Source organism: Bos indicus, chromosome 27, assembly GCF_029378745.1.
Source record: "Bos indicus isolate NIAB-ARS_2022 breed Sahiwal x Tharparkar chromosome 27, NIAB-ARS_B.indTharparkar_mat_pri_1.0, whole genome shotgun sequence".
NCBI lineage: Eukaryota > Metazoa > Chordata > Mammalia > Artiodactyla > Bovidae > Bos > Bos indicus.
In genome coordinates, this window is record NC_091786.1 from 33559217 (window position 1) to 33583549 (window position 24333).

A 24333-nucleotide genomic window follows, 5' to 3' on the forward strand; every position below is an offset into this window, starting at 1 on the left:
CTAGTATTTTTATTAAAATTCAAGAAAGAAATTTATCAGGATGAATAATACACATCAAATCCGGCAGAGTTCCAAATCCTTAAGAGTTTTCAAACATTAAGTAAAATCGTATTCTCTACAGGAACCAAAACCTTATGTCATCATTGAAGGTGGAAAGAAAAATGTACAGCCAGTAAACTGCTCATGCATTTTTTTCTTTTACTTTCTGAATAACCTGTAAGTTCGTAATGCATATAAACAGTTTCTAAGGATTTTAAGATCTAACAATTTGAGGCTGGAGAACGAGATATAACCTCTAACTTAGTGTTAATGGGGCCAAAGAAGCTGTCTGGCTTTTTATATGTGAAAACGGCAAGCTGAGAGTTACTGGGCCTGGCCTTAGTGGATAAGCCCACCGAGGGCTGGTGGAAGCCAGTGTTTAAACAGAGCCTACGCTCACATGCCTGAGGCATTACACCTGCCAAGTAGGAAGAAGTGCAGAAACATTTCCACATGTTTCTAATTTGGTGGGAGAGAAAGCAGCTAAAGCAGCTTTACAAAATACACAATTTCAGTAGTGATAGCAGGTCTCCTGCTGCTGAGCTGTTTGGACACACATCTTCATTGTTGGAAAGATGTACTTAGGTTGCTCCACAGAACAGCCGCTCTTTAGAAGGAAAGATAGCTCAGAATTGGGAGGAAATACTCGGAGAGAGAATACTAGGAAAAAAGGAAAGAAAATAGGAGTGAGTGGAATCTTGTTTTTAGATGAGACTTTGTTTGCTTTATCTGTCTCAAAAAAGAACATATGAGTGAGCTTTTAAGGAAGAAATATACATCTGTACACCTAGATGTAGTTATCAATGAACCCAGCTTGAGGATAGTCATTCCAGGCACCAGCTCTCACTGGGCTTCCCTCGGGCGAAGGGGAAGGGGAGCTGTCCAGTGGTGTCTGCAGACACTTCCGTGGGCTTCTCTTTCCCTTCCGAGCCCTCTGGACACCAAGGGTGTGGACCTCTAGCGACAGCCAGGAGTCACAAGGGTATCAAAAGTTAAAACACTTAAATCAACCATCCTCAAGGAAGCAAAAGGAACGTTGTTCAAGGAAACCCCTACAAAACCATACACGGTTACAAAAAAAACAGGCTGATGCATGCACATCCCTGTCTGCACGGCTTAGCAGAGGCATAGCCCTAACAACAAGCAGGGTCCTGGGACACCAGCTTCAATGTTCTACTGTCAGAGCGCAGCATCACTTTTATGGCACCTTCCCATAAGCTTAGACCTGCCCCGTGTGTGCCATAAAAGTCTAATTAATCAAATTCAACTAACAAGAGCTTAGCTCTTCACTACATTTCTTTGAAAGAAAATGTGGTGGGTGAGGGGAGAAAAACAAGGGAAAAAAAAACAACCCTAGATTTTCCCCCAAAGCTCAACTTTAAGGCAATGGTCTTGGTAACATTTAAAGCAATCAATGCCACTTACCACGTCTATATCTTCAAACAAACTGACATTCCTTTACCCCAAGAGACTGTAAGATCCTAAATAATGAAATATTAAATTATGCCCCTGCTGCTAAGTCACTTCAGTCATGTCCGACTCTGTGTAACCCCATAGACGGCAGCCCACCAGGCTCTGCTGTCCCTGGGATTCTCCAGGCAAGAACACTGGAGTGGGTTGCCATTTCCTTCTTCTACATGATTAAAAAAAAGAAAATGAACTAAAACTCTTAAATCACATCTAACCATTCTAATTCCTGGATATAACCATTAACTGAAGGTTTAAGTGATATAAACGGTCAGACATAGCAGACAACCAACAAAGACAGAATCGGCTTTAAAGTCTCACTGAAAAGTGACTACTAGACATATCATTGCACTGAACTATTTCCTGGATTCCAATAAAGCAGAGTGGATATGAAAAATGAATAGGCTATCTTCTCTTGCCTCTAACTGCTTCCAGCCCTATTTCTATTGTGAGATATATTTTAAACTGTACATTTTAATATTTTTATCAATGAGGCAAGAAGTCTAGCCTAGTAAGTAAAATTGGATATTCTCCTATTTGCCGGATTCTTTACAGCAAAAGAAAGTCGGGCCAGCAAGATGGTTCTTAGAACCTCAGCTAGAACCAAATTCAGGTTTTATGCATTTTCGTGATCTCAACGGTCACCAGGGCTTCGCATGTCTTTTCACTGCAGGTCCGTGAAAGAAATACTACAGTGCATGTATTTGGAGGGGAAAAAGTTAACTCCTCTCCTTTCACTGATTCATTCACTTAATAAGCAGTGTAAGATACTACACGAGCTAAGATCTGTGTGGGGAGGGGGAGTGCATTTAATAAATGACTTAAGAAATTTAAAGGCATTTCATAAACCACTTAGCTTCAGTGTCATTTTACAGCTACAGAACTAAGATGGCAGAACTGCTAGTGTCCACAATTTCTCTTTATCTCATCACTAAGTTTTATTTTCTTCATAGCACTTATCACTATCTGAACCTAGACACGTTTACATGCACACACGCACACGTGTGTGCGTGTGTGTGTGTGTGTGTGTGTGTGTGTATTTTCTGGCTCCTCTTACTAGGAAGTAGGCATCTTTTCACTTGCTGGCCAACTTTCAATTCTTAGAAAAGTGTCTAGCACACATTGGGTACTCAGTGGATATTTGTTAACTGAATAAGATAAACAATAGAAAATGAGAAAAACATATTGACTTATCACACTGACACTTGTGAGAGCCTAGGACAAGTGTGACCTTTTACTCCAGTGAAAGATCATGTTGATCTGCATAAAGAAGTGGAACTCAGCTACTAAGGAAAAGATGAGTTGGTAAGATGTAAACATTTCTTTGAATAGAAGATAACAAATTAACTTGCATACCAGATAGAAAAGCATTCATTTCTTCCCAAATAGGTCTGGGGACATCTTCAAGTCATACTTGTACATTAGAATATTAATGAAAAACTCTTCATTCAAGCTAGAATTGATTTGTTACATACCTCGTTATTAAGGAAATTAAAACTGAAGCCTCAGAGATGTTAAAAAAAAAATTAGTAGCACGCATCTTAAGTTACTACCAAAGGATGACTTTTATAAAATGCTACCTGAAGTTTTAATGAGTATGTATGGACACGACTGAGTGACTGAACTGAACTGAACTGATGAATACTAACTCTGATTTTAATAAAGAGTTCCTTTGTTTACCTCAGGTTATTTTGCAGCAAACACACTAGTGATGAGTGTAAATCTAAGCTCTCCTGGCAAACGTTGGTCCAGGAGGTTCCTTGGTGGCACAGTAGATAAGAATCTGCTTGCCAATGCAGGAGACATGGGTTCCATTCCTGGTTGGGGAAGATCCCATATGCTGTGGAACAGCTGAGCCCATGAGCCACAGCTACTGAACCCGTACTCTAGAGCCAGGAGCTGCAACTACGGAGCTGAAGCCCCAGTGCCTTAGACCCTGTGCTCTGCAACAAGAGAAGCCACTGCAATGAGGAGCCTGCCCACTGCAACAAAGATTAGCCCCTGCTTGCCACAACTAGAGAAAGTCCACGAGCAGCCAGGAAAACCTGGTGCAACCAGACCAAAAAAAAAGCTGAAGTTCTGGAACAATGGGAAACCAATTTCATTAACCATATTCTCACTGACTTTCGTCTTCATCTTCAGAAGCCAGTTTATTACAAGCAAGATTAAGTGAGACTGCTAAACAAAGACATCGGAGGCAAGACTTTTAGTGTCACATGTTTTTAAAATATTTCTTTACTCTGATGATGTCCATTCATTTACTCAACAAATATTTACTTACCACCTGTCATCATAACCCAAGCTCCTTGCCAGAGATCAGAAGAAATAAGTTATCAGAAATATTTACATTTGAAGAGATAAAACTGGAAAAAGATCTCTTGGACTTCCAGTAAATGTGAAAATATTACAAAAATTTTCAAAAAGATGTTTCAACTTACATTTTGTTCTTCTGGTTCTAATTTGGGGATTTTGTGTGACTTGCGCTCTTCAGATCTAGATGAGTCATGCTTGTTGCTCTTTTTCCTCTTTTCTTTTCTGCTTTCATGCTTTGACTTTGTGTGCTCACTTGCCTGGACTTCATTTAAAAGGTCTCCACAAAGGGAAGACTCAAACAATTCCCTGCCATTCTGGATAGTTTTGGTTATTTTTAGTTTAATTTCAGGTGAGCCAGTCTTCTTTGGAATCACAGTCTGTGGTACCGAAGGAGGAGGTGGTGGTGGCTGTGGAGGAGAAGGCTTTTCCAGAATTTCATGGGGTCGTGTGTTTGGAATTTCTGAATGGTAATAGTCACTGGGGCTAAAGTTTCTAACTGCACCAAAGCCGTTGGCGGACCCGTTGGGATACTGGTTATACGACTGGTATTTGGTTTGAGTTTCGTACATGCTGATGGACGGTGGGTAGCCATTCGTGAGTGGAGGAAGATCTTCTGTTGTGGGTGGGTACTGAAAGCCTTGCTGCAAGGTAGCTTCATATGGTGTCTGGCCACCATCTTCAACAATGTCACTGTTGTTATCAAAGGCATCCTCCTGGCGGATGTTGGCGGAGTCAATGAGTTGAGGTGGTTGCTGAATTGTGTTTCCCATGATCCCTTGCATGAAAGAGAAAGAGAAATCCATTGTTCTGCTCCAGCATCCTTAACTTTCCCTTTCTCTCATCGGGCCTAAAGTTTTAAAAGAAAGATCAAAAAGTGTTAGTTAATAACCTCAAAGGCTAGATGGCTAATCAATAGCAAAGGATTAAAATAAAATATTCTGAAGCCCATTTTCATATCCAGATCTGCACAAACACTGTTTTTAAAACAAGCAGCAATGTGATTCTGACACAGAACAAACACTTTTTATTGTAATGCTTATCTGTTTGAAACTCAATGACTGTCATAATAACTTGAGTAACAAAAATTTTGTCCTCTTTGCAAACATGCAAAATAGTTTTGACATTCCTTTGTTTCCCAAGTTAGAGATTATAAGTCTCAGTTAAAACTGGTAATTGCAAAATCAGCAGTGTCTTGACGCATACAAATTAAGTTCCATGGGAGTTTTCCTTGGATCATTCATGTTTTGTCCAGTGGTTCTGTTATTACAAAAATAATAAAATCTTATCGCAAATATTTTAAATACAAAATTTAAAAGGCCGAATAAGTCATGTGTAACCACTGTAAATACTTTAGTGGGTATTCTTCTAGATCTTTCTCTATATATTTACACACAAAATGTTTAAAATAGTTTAATCTGTGACTTGCTTATTCAACTTAAAATAAATCCTAGCTATCTTTCTACATCAGCCATGTACAGATCATTCTCATACATCCTTTACTCTCTAAGTGGCTGTGGTCACACTGTAAACAACTGTGGAATCTACCATATTTAACCATGAAAACCACTCAGTTGCTCACAACTCTTGGATATTATAAATGGGCTTACAGAAAACTTTCTTGAAACTGTATCTTTATGCGTATATATATTTCTCTAGGACAGGTCTGAAATTCCGATGATACTGTACAACTGTTCTATAGAACAGTTTATTATAGGCTGTACCATATCAATTTATACTCATACCAACAGTGTGAGGGGACAGCTAGTTCCCATGCTCTCGCCAGTATCTAGTTGTTTTTATTTTTTTTTCCTATTTTATTTTTTTAATTTTATTTTTAAACTTTACAATATTGTATTGGTTTTGCCAAATATCGAAATGAATCCGCCACAGGTATACACGTGTTCCCCATCCTGAACCCTCCTCCCTCCCCATACCCTCCCTCTGGGTCGTCCCAGTGCACCAGCCCCAAGCATCCAGTATCGTGCATCGAACCTGGTCTAGTTGTTTTTAATCAGTGATACAGATAATAGAATCATCTTTACTTTTACAAAAGGCACATGTCAAGATCTATATACTGATGACCCTGATTCAGTAAATCTGGGGTGAGGCCTAGGGCATGAGTATTTTTTTTTTCCAGTTCTATATGTATTTGTTATTTATTTTTAGTTGAAGGATAACTGCTTTACAATATTGTGTTAGTTTCTGTCATACACTAACTTGATTCAGCCATAGGTATGCATATGTCCCCTCCCCATTTAACCACCCTCCCACTTCCCAGCCCATCCCACCCCTCTCGGGTGTCACATGAGCTCCCTGAGTCATACAGCAAATTCCCACTGGCCGTGTATTTTATATATGGTACTGGATATATTTCCATGCTACTATCTCCATTCGTCTCACCCTCGCCTTGACCCCTACCCTCCATGCCCACAAGTCTGCTCTCTGTCTGCATCTCCACTGCTGCCCTGCAGGTAGGTTCATGAGTACCATCTTTCTAGATTCCATATATAGAGCACGAGTATTTTAAGGCCATATTGCAGCTAATCCTGCTGCACACTGTTGGCCAGGTCACTGCTTTACTTACAGTTACTGTGCCTTCTCTAGAAGGTGTCTGGAATTGCCCACACCGTGTGACAATGTTACAGTATGGATGAGCATCTGTTAGGAAATGCTTTAAGACCACTCTGCTCTGTCATAGGTTTGACAGGTCCACATCCTGAGACAGGAGATTAATGGACTGCCCAGATATAATTTTGAAAATCCTGTAAACACCTCTTCTAAAAAGCTCTAAGGCTGAGAGGATTTCACTACTGTGTCAAGTCTGATGAGCTAACTGTAGAGGGCAGAATGCAGGGAAGTGGATTCGGAGACTAGAGCCCAGTTCAATTCCGTGATTTACTGGTAATGTTCACCATCGTGGTTCTAGTAGAAAAACGATAAAGCAAGTAAGCCAAAACAGTGAAGGGAAGAAGGAAATAAAAGCGGACAATATTTTCCAAGGTGTAGCCAATAAAACAGCTGTTGATTCTGATGTTTGCAAGTGGAATGAATGTTACCAGTTCTTAACTTGCAAACGAATGAATATGAGAGCTTACAGAAAATCAAACTGCCTTTACTGCTCTATACTGGAGTGAGGTGAGGGGGAGGGGGGCAGCCACAGGATGTGAGAGAGCACTCCCACTTCCTTAGCATCTACTCTGGGCCAAGCACTTTTTACATATCTCACTTAATCCTCAAAACAACTCTTCAAGGTGGAGTGACTCCTGGCTCACAGATAAAGAAAGCGAGCTGCAGAGGCGTTCTTCGGGGGCTTGCTTAAACCCCAACGCCAAGGAGGCTGAATTAGGATTTGCATGTAGGCATCTCTGACTCTGAAGCCCAAGATTTTTGCCATCATGCCACTGCCACTTTCCTCAGATGTTAAGTTCTGAGAGGATTTGCTTCTTTTGTTCACGTATTGGGTTGGCCCAAAAGTTCATTTGATGTTTTCCATTACATTGTATGGAAAAACCCACATGAACCTTTTGGTCAACTCTGTTCTTTATTGCTTGGTCACTGCTAAAACAGCAACTAACCATTTCATAATAACCACCACTAACACTTAAAAGAGAGTTTAGTACATGCCAGGAGCCACTCTAAGAGCTCTACAAACAGGACACCATTTAACACTCCCAACAGACAGTCTGGTCTCAGAGTCCGTGTTCCTAACCAGCATATCATACTGATAATGCTCATAAAGGTTAGAAATCATATATAGCTTAAGAATTGAACCTTACCCTAATCTGACCCTTGACAAAAATATGTACTTCACAGACACAAGAAAGTATGTTCTAAATTCTGTAAACACACATGGGGCAAGTATACAGGTAGAATTCAACAGTTCTCCAAACTTCCAACTTGAAAGCAAATTAAACACCAGCATTTGACATCATGCAATCTGTGTTTTTGGTTCTTGTAACTGTCATACACAAGATCAGCTTCCAGATAACATCCCATAGTCTTTAGAGGTTTTCAGGCACATGCACTCAGGGACTGCAAGGAGATCAAACCAGTCAATCCTAAAGGAAATCAATCCTGAATATTCACTGGAAGGACTGATACTGAAGCTGAAGTTCCAATACTGTGCCCAACTGATATGAAAAGCCAACTCATTAGAAAAGACCCTGATGCTAGGAAGGATTGAAGGCAGGAGGAAAAGGGGACAACAGAGGACGACATGGTTGGATGGCATCACCAACTCAATGGGTGTGAGTTTGAGCAAGCTCTGGGAGACGGCAGAGGATAGAGAAGCCTGGTGTGCTGCAGTCCATGGGGTCAGAGAGAGTCCGACATGACTGAGCGACTGAACAACAATTCAGATTTCTGATACTTCTGACTTAGTTCCAAACACAAACTTCTAAGAAGTCTGGCATTTTCCCCCTTCTCTTCTCTAGCCCTATAACCAAATATTTTATTTTAGTTTGAACTAAGAAAAGAAATAACATTACTATATTACAATTACAGTATAAAAGTTAGAGGGCTTCCCAGGTGGCACTAGTGGTAAAGAACCCACCTGCCAATGCAGGAGACATAGAGACATGGGTTCAGTCCTTGGGTTGAGAAGATCCCCTGGAGAAGGAAATGGCAACCCACCCAAGTATTCTTGCCTGGAGAATCCCACGGACAGAGGGGCCTAGTGGTCTACAGTCCAAAGGATCACAAAGAGCTGGATACCACTAAAGTGACTTAGCACACATGCACGCATACGAGTTTGCAATTACACAGTGTTTTCACACACTTTCTTATTTGATCGGCCAAACAATCCTGTAAAGCTGACAGGGCAGGTGTTAGCTTCATTTTTCAGATAACTACATTCAATATTTGCCAAATTTCCCAAGACTACAAAGCTAATTAGCGAGTAAGCCTGAAAAAGAATCAATCTCTTAGCTTTCTAATCCTGTGTTCCTTTCACGAGACCCCATGCCAGAGACTATCCAACCACCCAGAGACAACACAAAATCGTCTTGAGAGTTGTATGTTCAAAGCTTAGCAGACTGTCCTTTCCTAACTCAGCTTTGCTTCCAGACTACCCTGCACTGCTCGCTGCTTCCACTGTTTTTCCAGCTCCCAGGCCAGGAGCCTCAGGTTCATATGAGGGTGACTGATTCTTCCTTCTCAGTGAAGCCATAAAACTAAACATTGGACAAGTCTAGTACCTATTCCTTTGAACTCTGATTTGTTCTCCTTTTTAAAAAAAACAATTTTATTTATTTATTTTTGGCTGTGCTGGGTCTTCACTGCTACTCAGGCATTTTTTCCTAGCTGCAGAGGGTGTAGGCTACTCTCTAGCAGCCACGTGTGTGCTTCTCATTGCAGTGGCTGCTCCTGTTGCAGAGCACGGGCGCTAGGGTGCATGGACTTCAGCAGTCACCGCTCCTGGGCTCTAGAGCACAGACTCAGCAGCTGCGGTGCATGGGCTTAGCTGCTCTGCGGCATGTGCAATCGTCCCAGCCCAGGGATCAAATCCATAGCTCCTGTATTAGCAGGCAGATTCTCTACTGCTGAGCCACCAGGGAAGTCCTTGATTTGTTCTCTGATTTCTATATCCATGTCAGGCCAGGCCCTCGTCAGCACCTGATCCTGGAACTACAACAACTGATTTTCTAGGTATTTCTCACCTCTAGTCTCTTCCTGCACAGCTGCCAGGGGATGCTTCTAAAGCCAACCTGCACCGAGTCTGTTCCTATGTTGATGTTCTGAACTTCACACACCAAGTCTCTTCTGTGCCTTTCGAGATTTTCCACAATCTGATTTTTTTTTACCAACCCAAATTGCAAGGGCATGAATGACCTTTTCTGAGCATCCACTGAGCCAGATATCTATAAACTGTGGCCTAATATACTTTATTTAATCCTACGATGCAAAGTATTACCCCCATCTTACACATGAGAAGGGATGGGGCTCAGAAAGATCATGTGATTTGCCCTTAGTCACACGACCAACAGAAGTTGAATAAAATGGTGAAATTTGTATCTTTTAACTCCAGTACAGAACCAAGTAATGTCAGGTGGTACAGTGGTAGGGAACCTGCCTGCAGTGCAGGAGACACGGGTTCCATCCCTGGGTTGGGAAGATCCCCTGGAGGAGGAAAGGGCAACCTGCTTCAGTATCCTTACTGGGAAATCTCCTGAACAGAGGAGTCTGGGGGCTACAGCCCATGGGTCGCAAAGAGTTGGACAGGACTGAGCGACCAAGCATGGGATGCTCTACATGGCGGCTGCCTCATAATCTTTGAACTACCCAAACTTCCCACTTTAACCCAATATGCTCCAGACACACAACCCAAGGGCCTGTCAGGCAGCTTCACTCACATCCCACAAGCACCTTAAAATGTCTAATAGTGAACTCTCAGTTTCTATTTTACTTAAATGTGTCCTTCCCCTAGTCCTTCCCCTGAGAAGAAAATGAAACCTCCACCTACCAGCTGCAGAAGCCAGAAGCCTGGGAATCATGACACACCCCTTTCCCTCACTTCTACTCTTGTCCAGCCGATCCATAAAGTACCCGAGCCTTACTCCCCAGGCATCTGACTCACGCTGGTCTATCTCATTCCACCTCTGGTTCCTCACCGAGGCTCTTGCACAACCGTCTCCCCGATCTCCACACAACCCACGTCCCCAGAGAATGGCCCGTCACCTTTAAAAAAATGAATCCAACCGTGCAACCGCCCCTCAAAATATAGCAGGAAAGACGAACAATAGGGAGGACTCTCACAAACGTCATTTTGAACAAAAGTGGTCAGACACGGCGATTCCACTTACACAGTACACAGTGTGATTTCATTTACACAGGGGTCAGAAACAGGATGAAGTTAGGCCTAAATCTATGGGGACGGCTGTCAGAATAGTAGCTGCTTTCTTGAAAATGGTGCTGTAGACACTGGAAGGGGGCCACAGGGAGGTTTCTGAGCCGTTGGTTATGTTTGAGTTATTCATCTAGATAGTAATGACATGATTTACTGAAATAGGCAAAAATAAGCAACAAAATCTTCAATGCCCTCCCAGTGGCACTCAAGTAAAATCCGGGCTCAGTATCATGCCTGCGCGCTCAGGCCTCAGTTTGTAAACTACCAAAGTCATCTACCATCACTCGCCACAGAAGCATCGCACTCCGGCCACAGGGGCTTCTTATCAATTTCTCAAATGTGCCCACTTCATTTCTGTCATTGGAATTTTCACCTCTGTTGCTCCAACTACCTGAACACTCATTATCTCTCAGAGAAGACTTCTGCAGTCCTTAGCACCCTCTCCTCACTGAGTCTGTTTTGTGTCCTTTATAACAGCACTTACAGTAACATGCCTTATACAAATATGCGTTTGCCTTTTTATGGTCTCTCTCCCTCATTCCACTGCATGCTCTACAAGCACAGGGACTATGGATATCTTATTCAAGGCTAGATATTCAATACTGTTCAGTTAATAAATGAATGAAAGCATCCCTGACTTCAAAGGGCTTAAAACTAGTATACCTTCACTGACCTGCAGGATTTCTGGGGATATTCGCCTATAATGTAACTCTACTCACCCACTAATCCCTGGTTTGGTAGAAAATGAGTTATGCTTATTGCAAAAAAACAAACAGAAACACTGACACCCATAGTTACATGGTCAACTGATCTTCCACAAAGGTGTCAAGTAATTCGAGGAAAAGGACTTCCCTGGTGGCTCAGTGGTAAAGAATCCGCCTGCCAATGCAGAAGACACGGGTTCGATCCCTGGGTCAGGAAGATCCCCTGGAGAAGGAAATGGCAATCCACTCCAGTATTCTTGCCTGGAGAATCCCGAGGACAGAGGGGCCTGGAGGGTTACAGTCCATGGGGTTGCAAGAGAGTTGGGCACAACATAGTGACTGAACAACAACAACTAATTCAAGGAAAAAGGATGGTATTTTCAACAGACAAGGCTGGAAAAAAAATATGACTGGATAGCTGTTTGGGAAGAGCAAACCTCACCCTTACTTTACTTTATACAAAAAAATACTTAAAGTTAGTTCATAAACCTGGTACTCAAACCATAAAACTTCTAGACTAAAAACATGGGAGAAAATATCCGATTGTGTTAGGCAAAGATTTCTTCCACAGGATGCAAATATCATGACCTACGAAAGAAAAAGATGGATAAAATGGACTTCAAAATTAAAAACTCTTGCTCTTCAAAAGACACAGTTAAAAGGGAAAAAAAGTGAATCACAGGCAGAGAGAAAGGTATCTGCAAAGTATATATCTCATAAAAAATATCCTTATACTCTTACATTCTAGGAAATGGGGAGAGACCCACTAAGGGTTTTTGAGCAAAAATGGGACCAGTTAAATGACGGTTTCAATATTCATCACTCTACAGGTGGCTTACCAATTGCAAACAGGATTGCGCACAGGACAGAGCACTTCACACGAGGGAGTAGACACGGTTTTACCAGAGGCGGGCCAGCTGGCCTCCTGGGCCTCGTGGTGTGATTCATGCACACATCATCATTCCCCAAGTCCCCTTCCCAGTGCTTACACCAAACCTCAAAATGAGGAAGCAATCAGACAAATCCAAAGTGTGGGACCTTCTCTCAGAAAACTGGCCCCGGCTCTTAAAAAAGTGAAAGTTACAAAACTCTTTATTTGAAAAGACCAGTGCAATTCGTGAACTTTGATTAAATCCTGGATGTAAACACAAGCATACACAATGAGGTAAAAAACAGTGTTTAGGAGAAAATGAAAATTTAAAACGCAAACTAGGGGCTTCCCTCATGACCAAGACTCCACTCTCCCCATGCAGGGGGCCCAGGTTCTAGATCCCACACACTGCAACTGCAGGTCCTGCCTGCAGCAACTAGGACCCAGCACGGCCAAAGAAATAAATATAATAATATTTCAAAAATAAATAAAATAACTAGCTATTAAACAATGGTGCTGTTAATTTTCAAGGGTATGATAACACTAATCTGTTAATGTAAGAGAATGTCCTTATTCTTAGAAGAGCTATGCTTAAATATTTAAAGTGTCCTAGGATCCACAACTTTCAAATGGTTTAACATTTAAACAGTACATATATCTAGAGTAAAACAAAGCAGGCAAAAAATGTTAACAACTAATCCAGGTGTCGACTATAATAGTCTTTTAATTTTCCTAAAGATTTGAAAAATTTGAAAGTGAAATGTTGGGGAAAAAAAAAATTTAGCTAAGGGGCTGGAAGAAATATTAAAAAGAAAAAGCAACTGCTTCTTAAGGCAGAACAGCATGCATTAAATCTTGACAGCGTATTCTGACCAACTCAGCCAAATGGCTCACTGTATCATATTTTCTAGGAAGTCTAAGCATGAATAGAGCCACACTTTCTCATATTGCACCTCCAAATAACACAATAATGCAATCAAGAAAGCAATTTTGATAATTAAAAAAAAAAAAGATATTTTGAAACTATAAAATTCTTTACATAGTGATTTTTATACATACTGGAGTCTGGTGGCCAGCATTCAAACAGCAGACACACTGATATAGAGAATTAGGAGCCAGAGATGCGAGTTCAATCCCTGGGTTGGTAAGATTCCCCGAAGGAGGGCATAGCAACCCACTCCAGTATTCTTGCCTAGAGAATTCCATGGACAGAGGAACCTGGTGGGCTGCAGTCCATGGGTTCACACAGTTGGACACAATTTAGTGACTAAACAACAGCAAAAGTGTTGCTGTAGGAATTAAGAGAATCCATGAGCAGTACTTTGGACAATGCCCAGAGTTAGAGCTCAGTATCTGTTGGCTGTTACCATAATATTATCATTCAGCACAATGCTGGGCACACAGAACTTAGGAAAAACCTGATCTCTGACCCAAAGGCATTTACAGTTTCTTTAGTATATAAGACAAGATAGGATATTATGGTCAGGACTCATAAAACAGTAAACAATGTAAACAACATTAAACAGAAGGTGACTAAGAGTTACACTGTGTGTCATCACACTTACAACAGACATTGAGAACAGTGCTCATGTAGGCAAGGAGGCCTCTAGACCACGAAAGACAGGCAGGATTGGAGGTTAGGTGTTTTTCACCCACACATTTTAAAACTACTCCACAAGAGTCATCAAAAACTCTCACACCTTGGTCATTAACAAAGCCCTGATAAAGATGTTTTAACCTTTTTTGTATTACTAAAGTAATAGTAATAATGACTAGCATTTGAGGACTTAACTACACGTCAATACTATCTCAAATACTTCACATTTGTGTGATTATTTCACTCCCCAAAACAGGTCTTTGAGGAAATACTATTACTACCCCCATTTCACAAGTGAAAATGAAGGCCAGTGTGATTAAGTGACTTCCTCAGCCAGACATCCTGTAAATGGAGAATCCACACAGAGGCCCTCTGCCCCACAAACTGGCTCTTGACAAGTAAACGCATTGCCCACAGTCCCTAAGTATGTCAAGTAAACAGCAACACAAACATTCACTTTACTGAATTACTTACTGAAGTAATTATTTACTGAATTATTTACTGAAATCATAACGCACACTTCCTGAGCGTTAGCTCCGCTGCCCAGAGCTAACAATTTGGTGGGAGACGTAATGGACTAGTATTCGGTCCATTGTAATATGTAGTTCCAAGTAAATGAAACCACCACAGGCCAACAATTTAGGACAAATTCTTCCTCTGACCAATGTTTTCACACTGGTTTTTAAGATGAAAGAAATCAGTGAATGAAAAAAAAAAAAAAGATGAAAAGAAATCAATGAATGAATACTTTTCCCTTATTTTTGATGAAGCTGTTCACAAACATTTTTTATAATTTTGTTTATTTATTTATGGCTGTTCTGGGTCTTCGTTGGTGCATGGTCTTTTCTCTAGTCATGCTATGCAAGCTCTAGGTGCACGGGCTTCAGTAGTTGTGGTATGTGGGCTGAATAACTGTGGCTCCAAGGCTCTAGAGCCAGGCTTGGTAGCTGTGGCACACAGGCTTAGTCGCTCCGAGGCATGTGGGATCTTCCCTGACCAGGGATCAAACCCGTGGCAGGAGGATTCTTTACCACTGAGCCATCAGGGAAGCTCCATAGACATTTTTTAAAGGAAAACAGTTGAAAATTATCAACTAAAGCTTTAGGCCATTCATTCTCCAGCTTATTCAGGAGAGGAGTGATAACAGAAAAGTTTACTTAAGTCAATCTCAGATACAAAGTCTAAAAAAAAAAAAAAAAAAAGCATATGATGTTTCAGATGAACAACTGAGCTACTCAAGTATTCATGACATGTTAAATGTAAAGTCTAAGTCACCATAACAAATTCTTATCCTAATGTGAACAATTTCCTTTTGTAGACTGTACATACTGCTGGATTCTACTTTACAGAATTACACACCGTGCTGTATGTACTTATTTTCCTATGTTTAACATCAGTTTCTTCTCCACAAGAAAAAAACACTTCATATTTCATTATAGGTTAAAATTCCTCATACTGACATCATTATTCAGGCTTTTTGGAATCGGAAGTAGCTCTAAAGGTGTCATATAAATAACCCATTTTTGTCTTCAGATCAATTACCCCTTCAATACATTCCTAGGTTACTTAATTTGTAAATCTAACCACATCACTTTTCTGTTTAAAAGCTGTCAATGATTTCTAGAAAAAGCCAAAGTAGTTTGGCCCACAGAGCACACAGGCCCTCCAAGCAAGGTCCCCATCCCCATCTCCAGACTTAAGTCACTTCTGTACACTGGTAACGTCAGGTTACTCGGAATCACTGTACACGCTGGGATTTCACACCACTGTACCTTTACTAATATTGTCTCCTATGCCTGCCATGCTGAGTCACTTCAGTCATGTCCCACTCTGTGTGTGACCCCATGGACTGTAGCCCACCCAGCTCCTCTGTCAATGGGATTCTCCAGGCAAGAATACTAGAGTGGGTTGCCATGCCCCTCTCCAGGGGATCTTCCTGACCCAGGGATTAAACAGGCATCTCTTACACCTAACCTGCATCAGCAGGTGGGTTCTTTACCATGAGCACCACCCAGGAAGCCCAATTCTTTTACTTTTTTTTTTTTTTTTTTTGGCTTATTTAACCATCCTGAACTCAGAAAGTCATTTCCTAGAAGTATTCACTTAAGTTCCATGCTAGTCTGAGTAACTTTTCTCTGTTTCCTAAGATAAATAATACCTCTTAGAATTCATCATGAAACTGTCTGTGTGATTTTCTTAAGAGCAGGAAGTAATTTTATTCATCCATATGCTCCCAGAACCCAAACTGAAGGCTAGAGGCGGGGCTTCAGTGAATCTCTGAAACTAAACTGTATGAACTTAAGGGAGCTATTACGTATAAATGAACTGCTTCAAAGAGTAGTTGAGGATCTTTCTATGAAGAATGCAAGATAATATAAAGATAATATAAAGGCAACTGTGGTCTCCTCAGGAATATCCTTGGCAAAATCTGACCATTCTCTAAGCCATTACTGAGATTCTCCTTAGTTCTGGACTATGCTTCCCTGCGAGGCTTAAAGCCCCGAGAGACTGACATGAAGTCAAATGCATTTCCAAGGAGAGTCTACTAACCCAACGAAAGACTGAAAGATATCAAAAACTCCTTTATAAGGGGATCTATTTAAAACCCCAGTGTCAACCAATTTTTACTTTCTGCCTAGAATGATGTATGTGTAGGAGAATGAGCTGTAATGTTCCCAAAGTGCCTTGTTTTCTCTGATACAAATATATTTACAAGGACCTGCTTCAGAGGATTCGGGAGAGCGTTCACCACATCAAGATGTTAGGGAGTGGGCTAGTATGTCGTGGGGATACAGTCTGAAAATGGGGCCCCTTCTCCCAAGGACGGGAAAGGAGCTAGAGGTGGAGATCTGAGCAGTGGGGTTAAGCCAAACTCCTGAAGTGACCCTTTCCTCTTCACCCGACTCCTCTCAGACATCCAGTTTTTCAAAGTCCTGTGCCTCCAAGCCTGATCTCACTTGAGTTCCTGCCAGGCTTACGTGTGTACCACATTAGCACCCCAGTGACCTGAAGATTCTACGTAATTGTTTTATGTATATATGCAAATACACAAATGTCAACATTTTAAGTAATCTGATAAACTCTTTGGAACCATGCAAAAAACAGAAATAAAACCCTAGTGTTATTAATACTGCAGATATGAAATTCAGAATGTGGAAGCTCTCTAGCTCAAACTGTCAAAATCACAGTTAACTGACTTAGCATGAAAATGAATCCTTATTTTGAAACCTATTCCAGTTGTTATAATCAATCTTACTAAAATACACAGTGTACTTGATATATCATTACAATTTTTACAGCTAAAGAAAAATAGTAGAATATAACGTGATTCCCACAACACAGAAGAGGGTGGCCTCCCTTTACTCCAGGATAAACAAGGGATCCAGATGTTTCTTTATGTGAACTGCACAAGAAATATTTCTCAAGGTTTATGATAAATCCACAGTTTGCATGTGTTTCTATAGTAACAGTGCACGCAGACAGTCTACAGATGTGAACCAGCTATGCTGCTTCTTGAAAACCTGGCATTTTTACTGTTTGATGATTTCTGTGGCAAACCACTATAAAAACAATACATCATGTTCAAAATTTAGAGGTTATTTGTGCTTTAAAGCAAAAAAAAATTGATATTAAATTTAAGTATATACAAATTGAGGTGTAACAAGAGAAAGCTATCAAATATATTCATATACTGACTTCTAACTGAATGATCACTAACATTTGAAAGTCAGATCCTGTATTTGAAATCAGTTGAATACATACAAGCATTACCCCTCCAAAAATATCAACTGAGACTCATATTTAATGACAGAATATGAAGATTTCTTGATGACAGCATCAAGGGAGTCATTTTACTATTTTTTCCCCAAATCTACACCAAGAAGAAAATGGTAACAGGAGTTAATTTTATTTTTTTTAAAAAGGGTCCATTATTTTTAGTACATAGGTCTGCAAAGGTAAAACCAGGGCCTCTATAAAGTAAAAACTTGAAAAAACATGCAGAATCTATATAGGAAGAATGCTAAAATCCCCTAAATGCTAGGAGACTCCCTTTCTTTTTGCTTGTATGTTCTCTTCATATTTTAATCACATCCATGATCAGAGTGATCCTTTGACTATAAGCTATAAATTCTGTATTACCCATTTTGGCTTTCATAATTTAAAAATTGTTTGTTAGTAATGTAATGACAAAAGTGTACTGTTAAAAAAAGAACAGAGGTATATAATTTTGTTATAATTTTCTGTTTTAAAACTGTGAGTCATTCATCCTTTTTGAAAATAAGACAGAAATATTTTTAAAGAGTCCAAACACACACCTTTAAAAATCAGGAAACATAAAACCGCTACCAAGTATGAACAAGATGCAAATTATGTTAAAAATTAATATTCTTCCTTCACAAGCCTTTTGACATTTTTACTTCACTGCACATACAGAAAACTGGGGGTGAAAGTTATGGGGAAAAAAATCAGCCATTTGGTTCTAAGAACTTGATCATGCCTCTTTAGTACCAAAAAGGGAATGAGTAATAATATTTACCTTTTAATCACTAAAAGTAGCTAGAATTGATAGCATCTAATCTGGCTATCTGGCTATGCTATAGACAAAAAGCACTAACTGAATTTGGTACAGTGACTATACAACTCAATGTCAATCTTTCAAACCAAGTGTGTCCTGCTTGAAAATTTTTAATCAAGGAAATTTTTTTGTTTGCTCAGTCGCTAAGTCAAGCCCAACTCTTTGCGACATTATGGACTGGAGCATGCCACTGTCAAGGAAATACAAAGTTAATAAATTGAAGTGGTGTTCCATTTGTTTTTAAGTTATCTTATCTTTTGAAGGAACTAAAACTGTATCAGTTTACAAGACTTAACATTTATTCACAAACAAACAAAAGTACTTCTAAAAGCAACCAAGAGTTACACAGTTGGTAGTTACAGCGGTCTATCCATATCTGTAACTATAGTGGTATAAAAGCAAATTATTTCTGACAAATTGGGCATTTTCTCTCAGTTTGTTAAATTCCCATGATAATACAAAGGCTTGAATTTGGAGGCTGCTACATAAATATATTAACTCTACAGGTTCTTTTAATTTCCTTATGACTTTGGAATGAAAATTTGAGGATGTCAAAATCATGAGGTTTGAAAAGAGTGCTGGTCAAACTTCTGAATCATTTAAAGAGGTTTACTACCATTCTGATTGAGGCTAACTCTTTGAAAGTTTAATGCAAAAAAAAAAAAAGTGTGGGGAATTCCCTGGTGGTTCAGTGGTTAGGACTCTGTGCTTTCACTGTGGGGGATTTGGGTTCAGTCCTTGGTCAGGGAACTAAGATCCTGCAAGCCAAGTGGTGCAACCCCCCCAAAAAAAGTTAAAATTTCATGTTATGATTAAGGGGAAAATATTTTCTTTTCTGAACTATATTTCAGCAATTATACTAATAAAACATCAATTCTCCAAATGATACCAAGGCTCACAGTATTTTAGTATGTTAAATGAATGTTCTTTATTAGTAAACCTTATCTGGGTACACGACTTAAAGGTACTTTCCGAGGTAGCCTTCTAAAAAGAACTCTAAGCTGGTGACTAATTTCTGGGTTAAACTGGAAAATCTGCTTGCTTTAAAAAATAAACAATTCAGGAGAGAATATATTTCCTGTATATTGTCACGTGATTTTACTCATCTATCCACCAAGATAGAAAAGGAATCATATCGTTTTTATACAATTACCAACATCTACCCAAATCAAAATAGTCTTGCTCCATCCTTATCTCATAAACTCAAGATGCATCAAAAATGCTCTTCTAGAACAGGATTTGTTACAGGACATTTATTCATCAAGCAATTAAGCAAAAGCATAAGACTGGCCACTCTCTTTAATAAATGAAGAAATAAAATCTGAATCTGATGCTTAAACAATAAAAATGAAACAGAAATAAATACTGGTAAGGTTTTCTTTTCTTGCTCCCCACTAAGATACAGTATTATAGTCTTACTTTCTTAAAAGACACAGTAATATTCCTACAGAATGCCCTGCTAATCTGTCAATTTGACTCAATTTAAATAAGTGAATGCTGTCACAGAAGGCTACATAGTGTCTTGTTCCATTTATGTAAAATGTCCAGAATAGGTAAATCCATAGACAGAAAGCAGAGTGGTGGTTGTGGGGTTAGGTAAGAGGAGGAAACAACCGAGGCTATATCAAAAGGAATGCTCTAAAATGAAATCAAGAAAGTATTTGCAAAAAATAAATAAATAAATAAAAAGAAAGTATTTGCATATATTTCTCAACAATAAAGTCTACAATATCCATACAAAGATTTACTGGTTTGTACACACATATACAATGTACTCGAAATATAAAGCTCTACATTTAGTAACCTACAGTGATTAAAAGGTGAGGTACTGGCAAAGAGACAGACAATGAAACAGACTATGACCTGAGACACAGACCTAAGCTTACACAGGAATTTGGCATGGAACAGAAGAGTCATGGCAGATGAGTGAAGAAAGGATAGGAGATTCAAAGAATGGTACCAGACAACTGTTTATCCACATACGAAAAAAATTACACCCTCGTAATGGCACCCCACTCCAGTACTCTTGCCTGGAAAATCCCATGGATGGAGGAGCCTGGAAGGCTGCAGTCCATGGGGTCGCTGAGGGGCGGACACGACTGAGCGACTTCACTTTCACTTTTCACTCTCATGCACTGGAGAAGGCAATGGCAACCTACTCCAGGATCCTGCCTGAAGAATCCCAGGGATGGGGGAACCTGGTGGGCTGCCATCTATGGGGTCGCACAGAGTCGGACACAACTGAAGTGACTTAGCAGCAGCAGCAGCACCATGTAATATACCACTTCCAGGTGAAATAAAGACCAGATATAAAAAGTCAAAAATTAAAAACTTCTAAGGAAAAACAAAAACATAAAATGGAAGTAGATCATTATGACCTTAAGGTGGGGAAGGACTTCTTAAACAATACATAAAGAGTACAAAACATTGATGAATAAAATCAACAATATTTTTTTAACTGTACGTCAAAAGATAACACAAATGAGTGAGAAGACAACTCCAGACCAGGAGAAGATAAACGAAGTGCAGAGCAGAGCTGGGTTCTACCCTCCAACCTTCTGCCAGATCTGCTCAGTTCTGGCTATGTTCACTGGCTGTGCCTTGTCATTTCTCATATGAATTCGAGTAGTAACTTCAAGCCGTTCTTCCTGCTTCCAAAACTGTCCACCTCCAATCTACTCTGTCTAGTATTGACAGTACTTAAAAACACCCCCCTACACACACAAAAATGCACTAACTTCCCATGGCTCTCCACGCCTTAAAATAAACTCCAGAAAGCAAAATGCCTTTTCTAGATTTGGCCCCTGCCTACTTGTCCAGCCTTCTCTCATCCTGCTTCTGTATTCCGACCTTGGCTTCCACCTTGCTCTCATTTCCTCTCTCATATCACTCAGCTTTTAAGCTTCTGTTCGGCTGTGTTAAAATGCCCCAAGAAGCTTTTCCAGACCACCCCTCACCCACATCCTACCTATACCCCACTAGAGCACTAATACACCAGAGAGAGCCGTCTTGAGCTATAGGAAGGGTATGTATGCAAGTCAACATAATCTCAAAACATCGGAGTAAGAAATAAGAGTAAAATACTTAATTACATCCAGTCTGGATACCAGATGCTGTCTGCTAATTGCCCTCCGTAGGCCGAGACAATGTTGGGCCGACGTTCATTCCAGCTCTTCCTTCCTTCCCATTCTGCTGCTGCTACAATAGGAGGGAGACCAAAAGTTGCAGCCAGGTTGTCCCCACCCCAATCCATACAGGTTCCTCTAATAAAGCACGTTGTTTACTGAGCACCTACTATGTACCCGTCACCATACTAAGCACTAAAGCTGTAGAGATGAAAATTCAGACGTGGTTCCTGGAATCCCACAGGTGCATTACTACTGGAGAGAGAAAAAAAAAAGCATGAAGGGAAAGTGCTGGAGATGAGGCTCCATTAAATGCACTTATTCATTTCATACTGAGGGCCTGTCTTACGTTTGGTCCTAAGTACTAGAGATAAAAGATGAGCAAGACAAGAGTCTCTGTGGACACAAAGGGACAAGTGTCCTGGAAGCCAAAGGAAAGCATCTGAGGGTGAGAAGTGGGGGGATGTGGGACAGAGAGGATTCAGGGGACCTCAGACATTTCCAGGCATAGGAAAACAAACAGTCCTAAACTGTGGAAGGGAGGGGAGTTACATTAACCTACATCACCTAAAACAGTTAAAAGCTTCCTTGGCATCTTAGTTTCACACCTTCTAAATGATCTAGATTATATACATATACTTCTTGATATGCTGCAAAACCAAATTACAAGGATTTGATGAAAGGACATTACATAATTCAGGGAAATAAAACAACTTCAATGCCAGAGAATATGGCAAGACTGGAAGTTTACAATGAGGAACGGGACTATTCCATCTCTGAAACTGACATCAAGTGGTGAGCACGTTGTCAATAAACAGATCAAACACAAGGGAATGCTACAGCAACGGGCTACAGCCTTAGATGAACAATGTATGTTAATATGCGCTAAGAGCCGTTAGGTAACCAGTGTTACTGAAATGCCACAGGCTCCTTTTTAGCAGCATGAATTTACAACTGATTATACAGTTTTGCTTTGTCCCTCCTAAAAGCATCATGAATAAAGCAGGCAAGTATCTGCACCTTGATTTATATGACCAACATAAAACCAAATGAAAAGTAGGTAATCGCGGCACCGGGGCGTGTGCGCAGGCGCGAGGTCGGCCGCTAGCCCGAAGCGGGAGGGAGGGGGCGGCGGCAAGAATTAAAAAAAAAAAAGAAAAGAAAAGTAGGTAATCAGGACTAAGAGGAAATAAAACAAAACAAAATTTCCCCCTACTATTTTTAAGCTTTTTCAAAAATTTAGTATGTACTTTTACTATATTTCATCAAGTAATCTTTTCATGAGAATTAACTTATTGTGGAAGATACTTTATTAAGTTCTGGAAATTCAGAGTATAAACACAGCATACAAAAGAGTCACTGGTTGACAAGAGATGTTTTTTCCCAGGAAACTGAATATTTACATAACTGTATTTAATATGAAGCTTGCTAGCATGAATCTAATCATTCTATAGGCATATATAAACTATTAACATATTAGCATTCATATTTTCCAAAAGAGCAGTTATATTAAGCAATGAAGCTTTGTCTTTTGTTCAGAGTATAAAAACTGCAACCACTACTAATGGGATTAAGAGAAACTATCACAACATTATCTCTGTTGAGGATAACAAATTATAAGAAGAATCTGAAACTAATAAAAGTGAAAAAATGAAAGTTAAATCACACAGTCCCTTATTTGTGATCCCATGGACTGTAGCTTGCCCGACTCCTCTGTTCATGGAATTCTCCAGGCAAGGGAGTACGGGAGTGGGTTGCCATTTTCTTCTCCAGGGGATCTTCTCTACCCAGGGATCAAACCCGGGTCTCCTGCATTGCAGGCAGATTCTTTACTAACTGAGCCACCAGGTACACCCTTTTTTTTTGATCATTTATAGGCTAATACAAAACCCGGACTAAATACAAAATCACCTTCTATTAAAATGCCAACCTGTATTAGAGGCGTCTTTGAGTAACTTCAGCATTCAGAGAATTGCCAAATGTGTTCTGATTTCTAAAGTTCATATTTATCTTTAATTTCCAAGCAAAGGGTAGCCATGCCTTCTTTGGTCATGGAAAAACCAACCAACCAGAAAGACAAAACTGATACTTCACTTCTACCAGAGGTACGGGTACTTTTATGTTTTGCTCACTGCTGTTAACTCTCTCCCCCAACACAGTTAGGGAATGAACAAGACTGCTAAATGAACACAGGAAAGGCAGAAGAGACAAAAGGAAATTAGAACCTCTATCTTATTGAATGTTCATTTCCAACCAGGTAATGAAGACAGAATTAAGTAGGATTTGGCTATCAAACTACAGTCAAAAGTATAGCCTCAGGGACTTCCCAGCAATCCGGTGTTTAAGACTTTACCTTCCAGTGCAGGGTGTGTGGGTTCGATCCCTGGTTGGGGAGCTAACATCCCACATGCCACACAGTGCAGCCTCAAACTAAAAAAAAAGAGGGGGGGAGAAGTACAACCCCAAATCACAGCATTAGTATTTACCATAGTAGGACTTCAACTTCATAATCTGAAATTATGCAGATAATTCCAATGTGTACCTCATCAAATGTGCACGTTATACTAATCTCTAAAATTACTGACATTTCCCAAGAGCCAAATATGAGTTACCAAATCAAATTTGGTCTTTAGCATCTGGACTTGACGTAACCCACTGATCAAGAAGGAAGTGATCTGGGACTTCCCTGGTGGTCTGGTGGTTTAAGATTCCATCCTACCTGCCACAACTAACAATTCCATAGGCCACAACTAAGAACTGGTGCAGCCAGGTATTTTAAAAAGTGGTCCAAAATTCA

At 40.1% G+C, this 24333-nt stretch overlaps 1 protein-coding gene across 6 annotated transcripts in view; it reads right to left on the bottom strand.

The window, feature by feature from the left end:
- Positions 1 to 24333, bottom strand: part of NSD3 (nuclear receptor binding SET domain protein 3) — a 99543-nt gene that overhangs the window by 59901 nt on the left and 15309 nt on the right. For 5 of the 6 annotated variants that reach the window (XM_070781400.1, XM_019953262.2, XM_019953265.2 and 2 more), the window contains exon 2: positions 3945 to 4666. In XM_070781400.1, coding sequence (XP_070637501.1) covers positions 3945 to 4622 — 678 coding nt within the window. In that variant the 5' untranslated portion in view covers positions 4623 to 4666. Of the gene's footprint in view, positions 1 to 3944; positions 4667 to 24333 lie in introns of those variants that run through there. The other variant, XM_070781401.1, reaches the window with a different exon arrangement.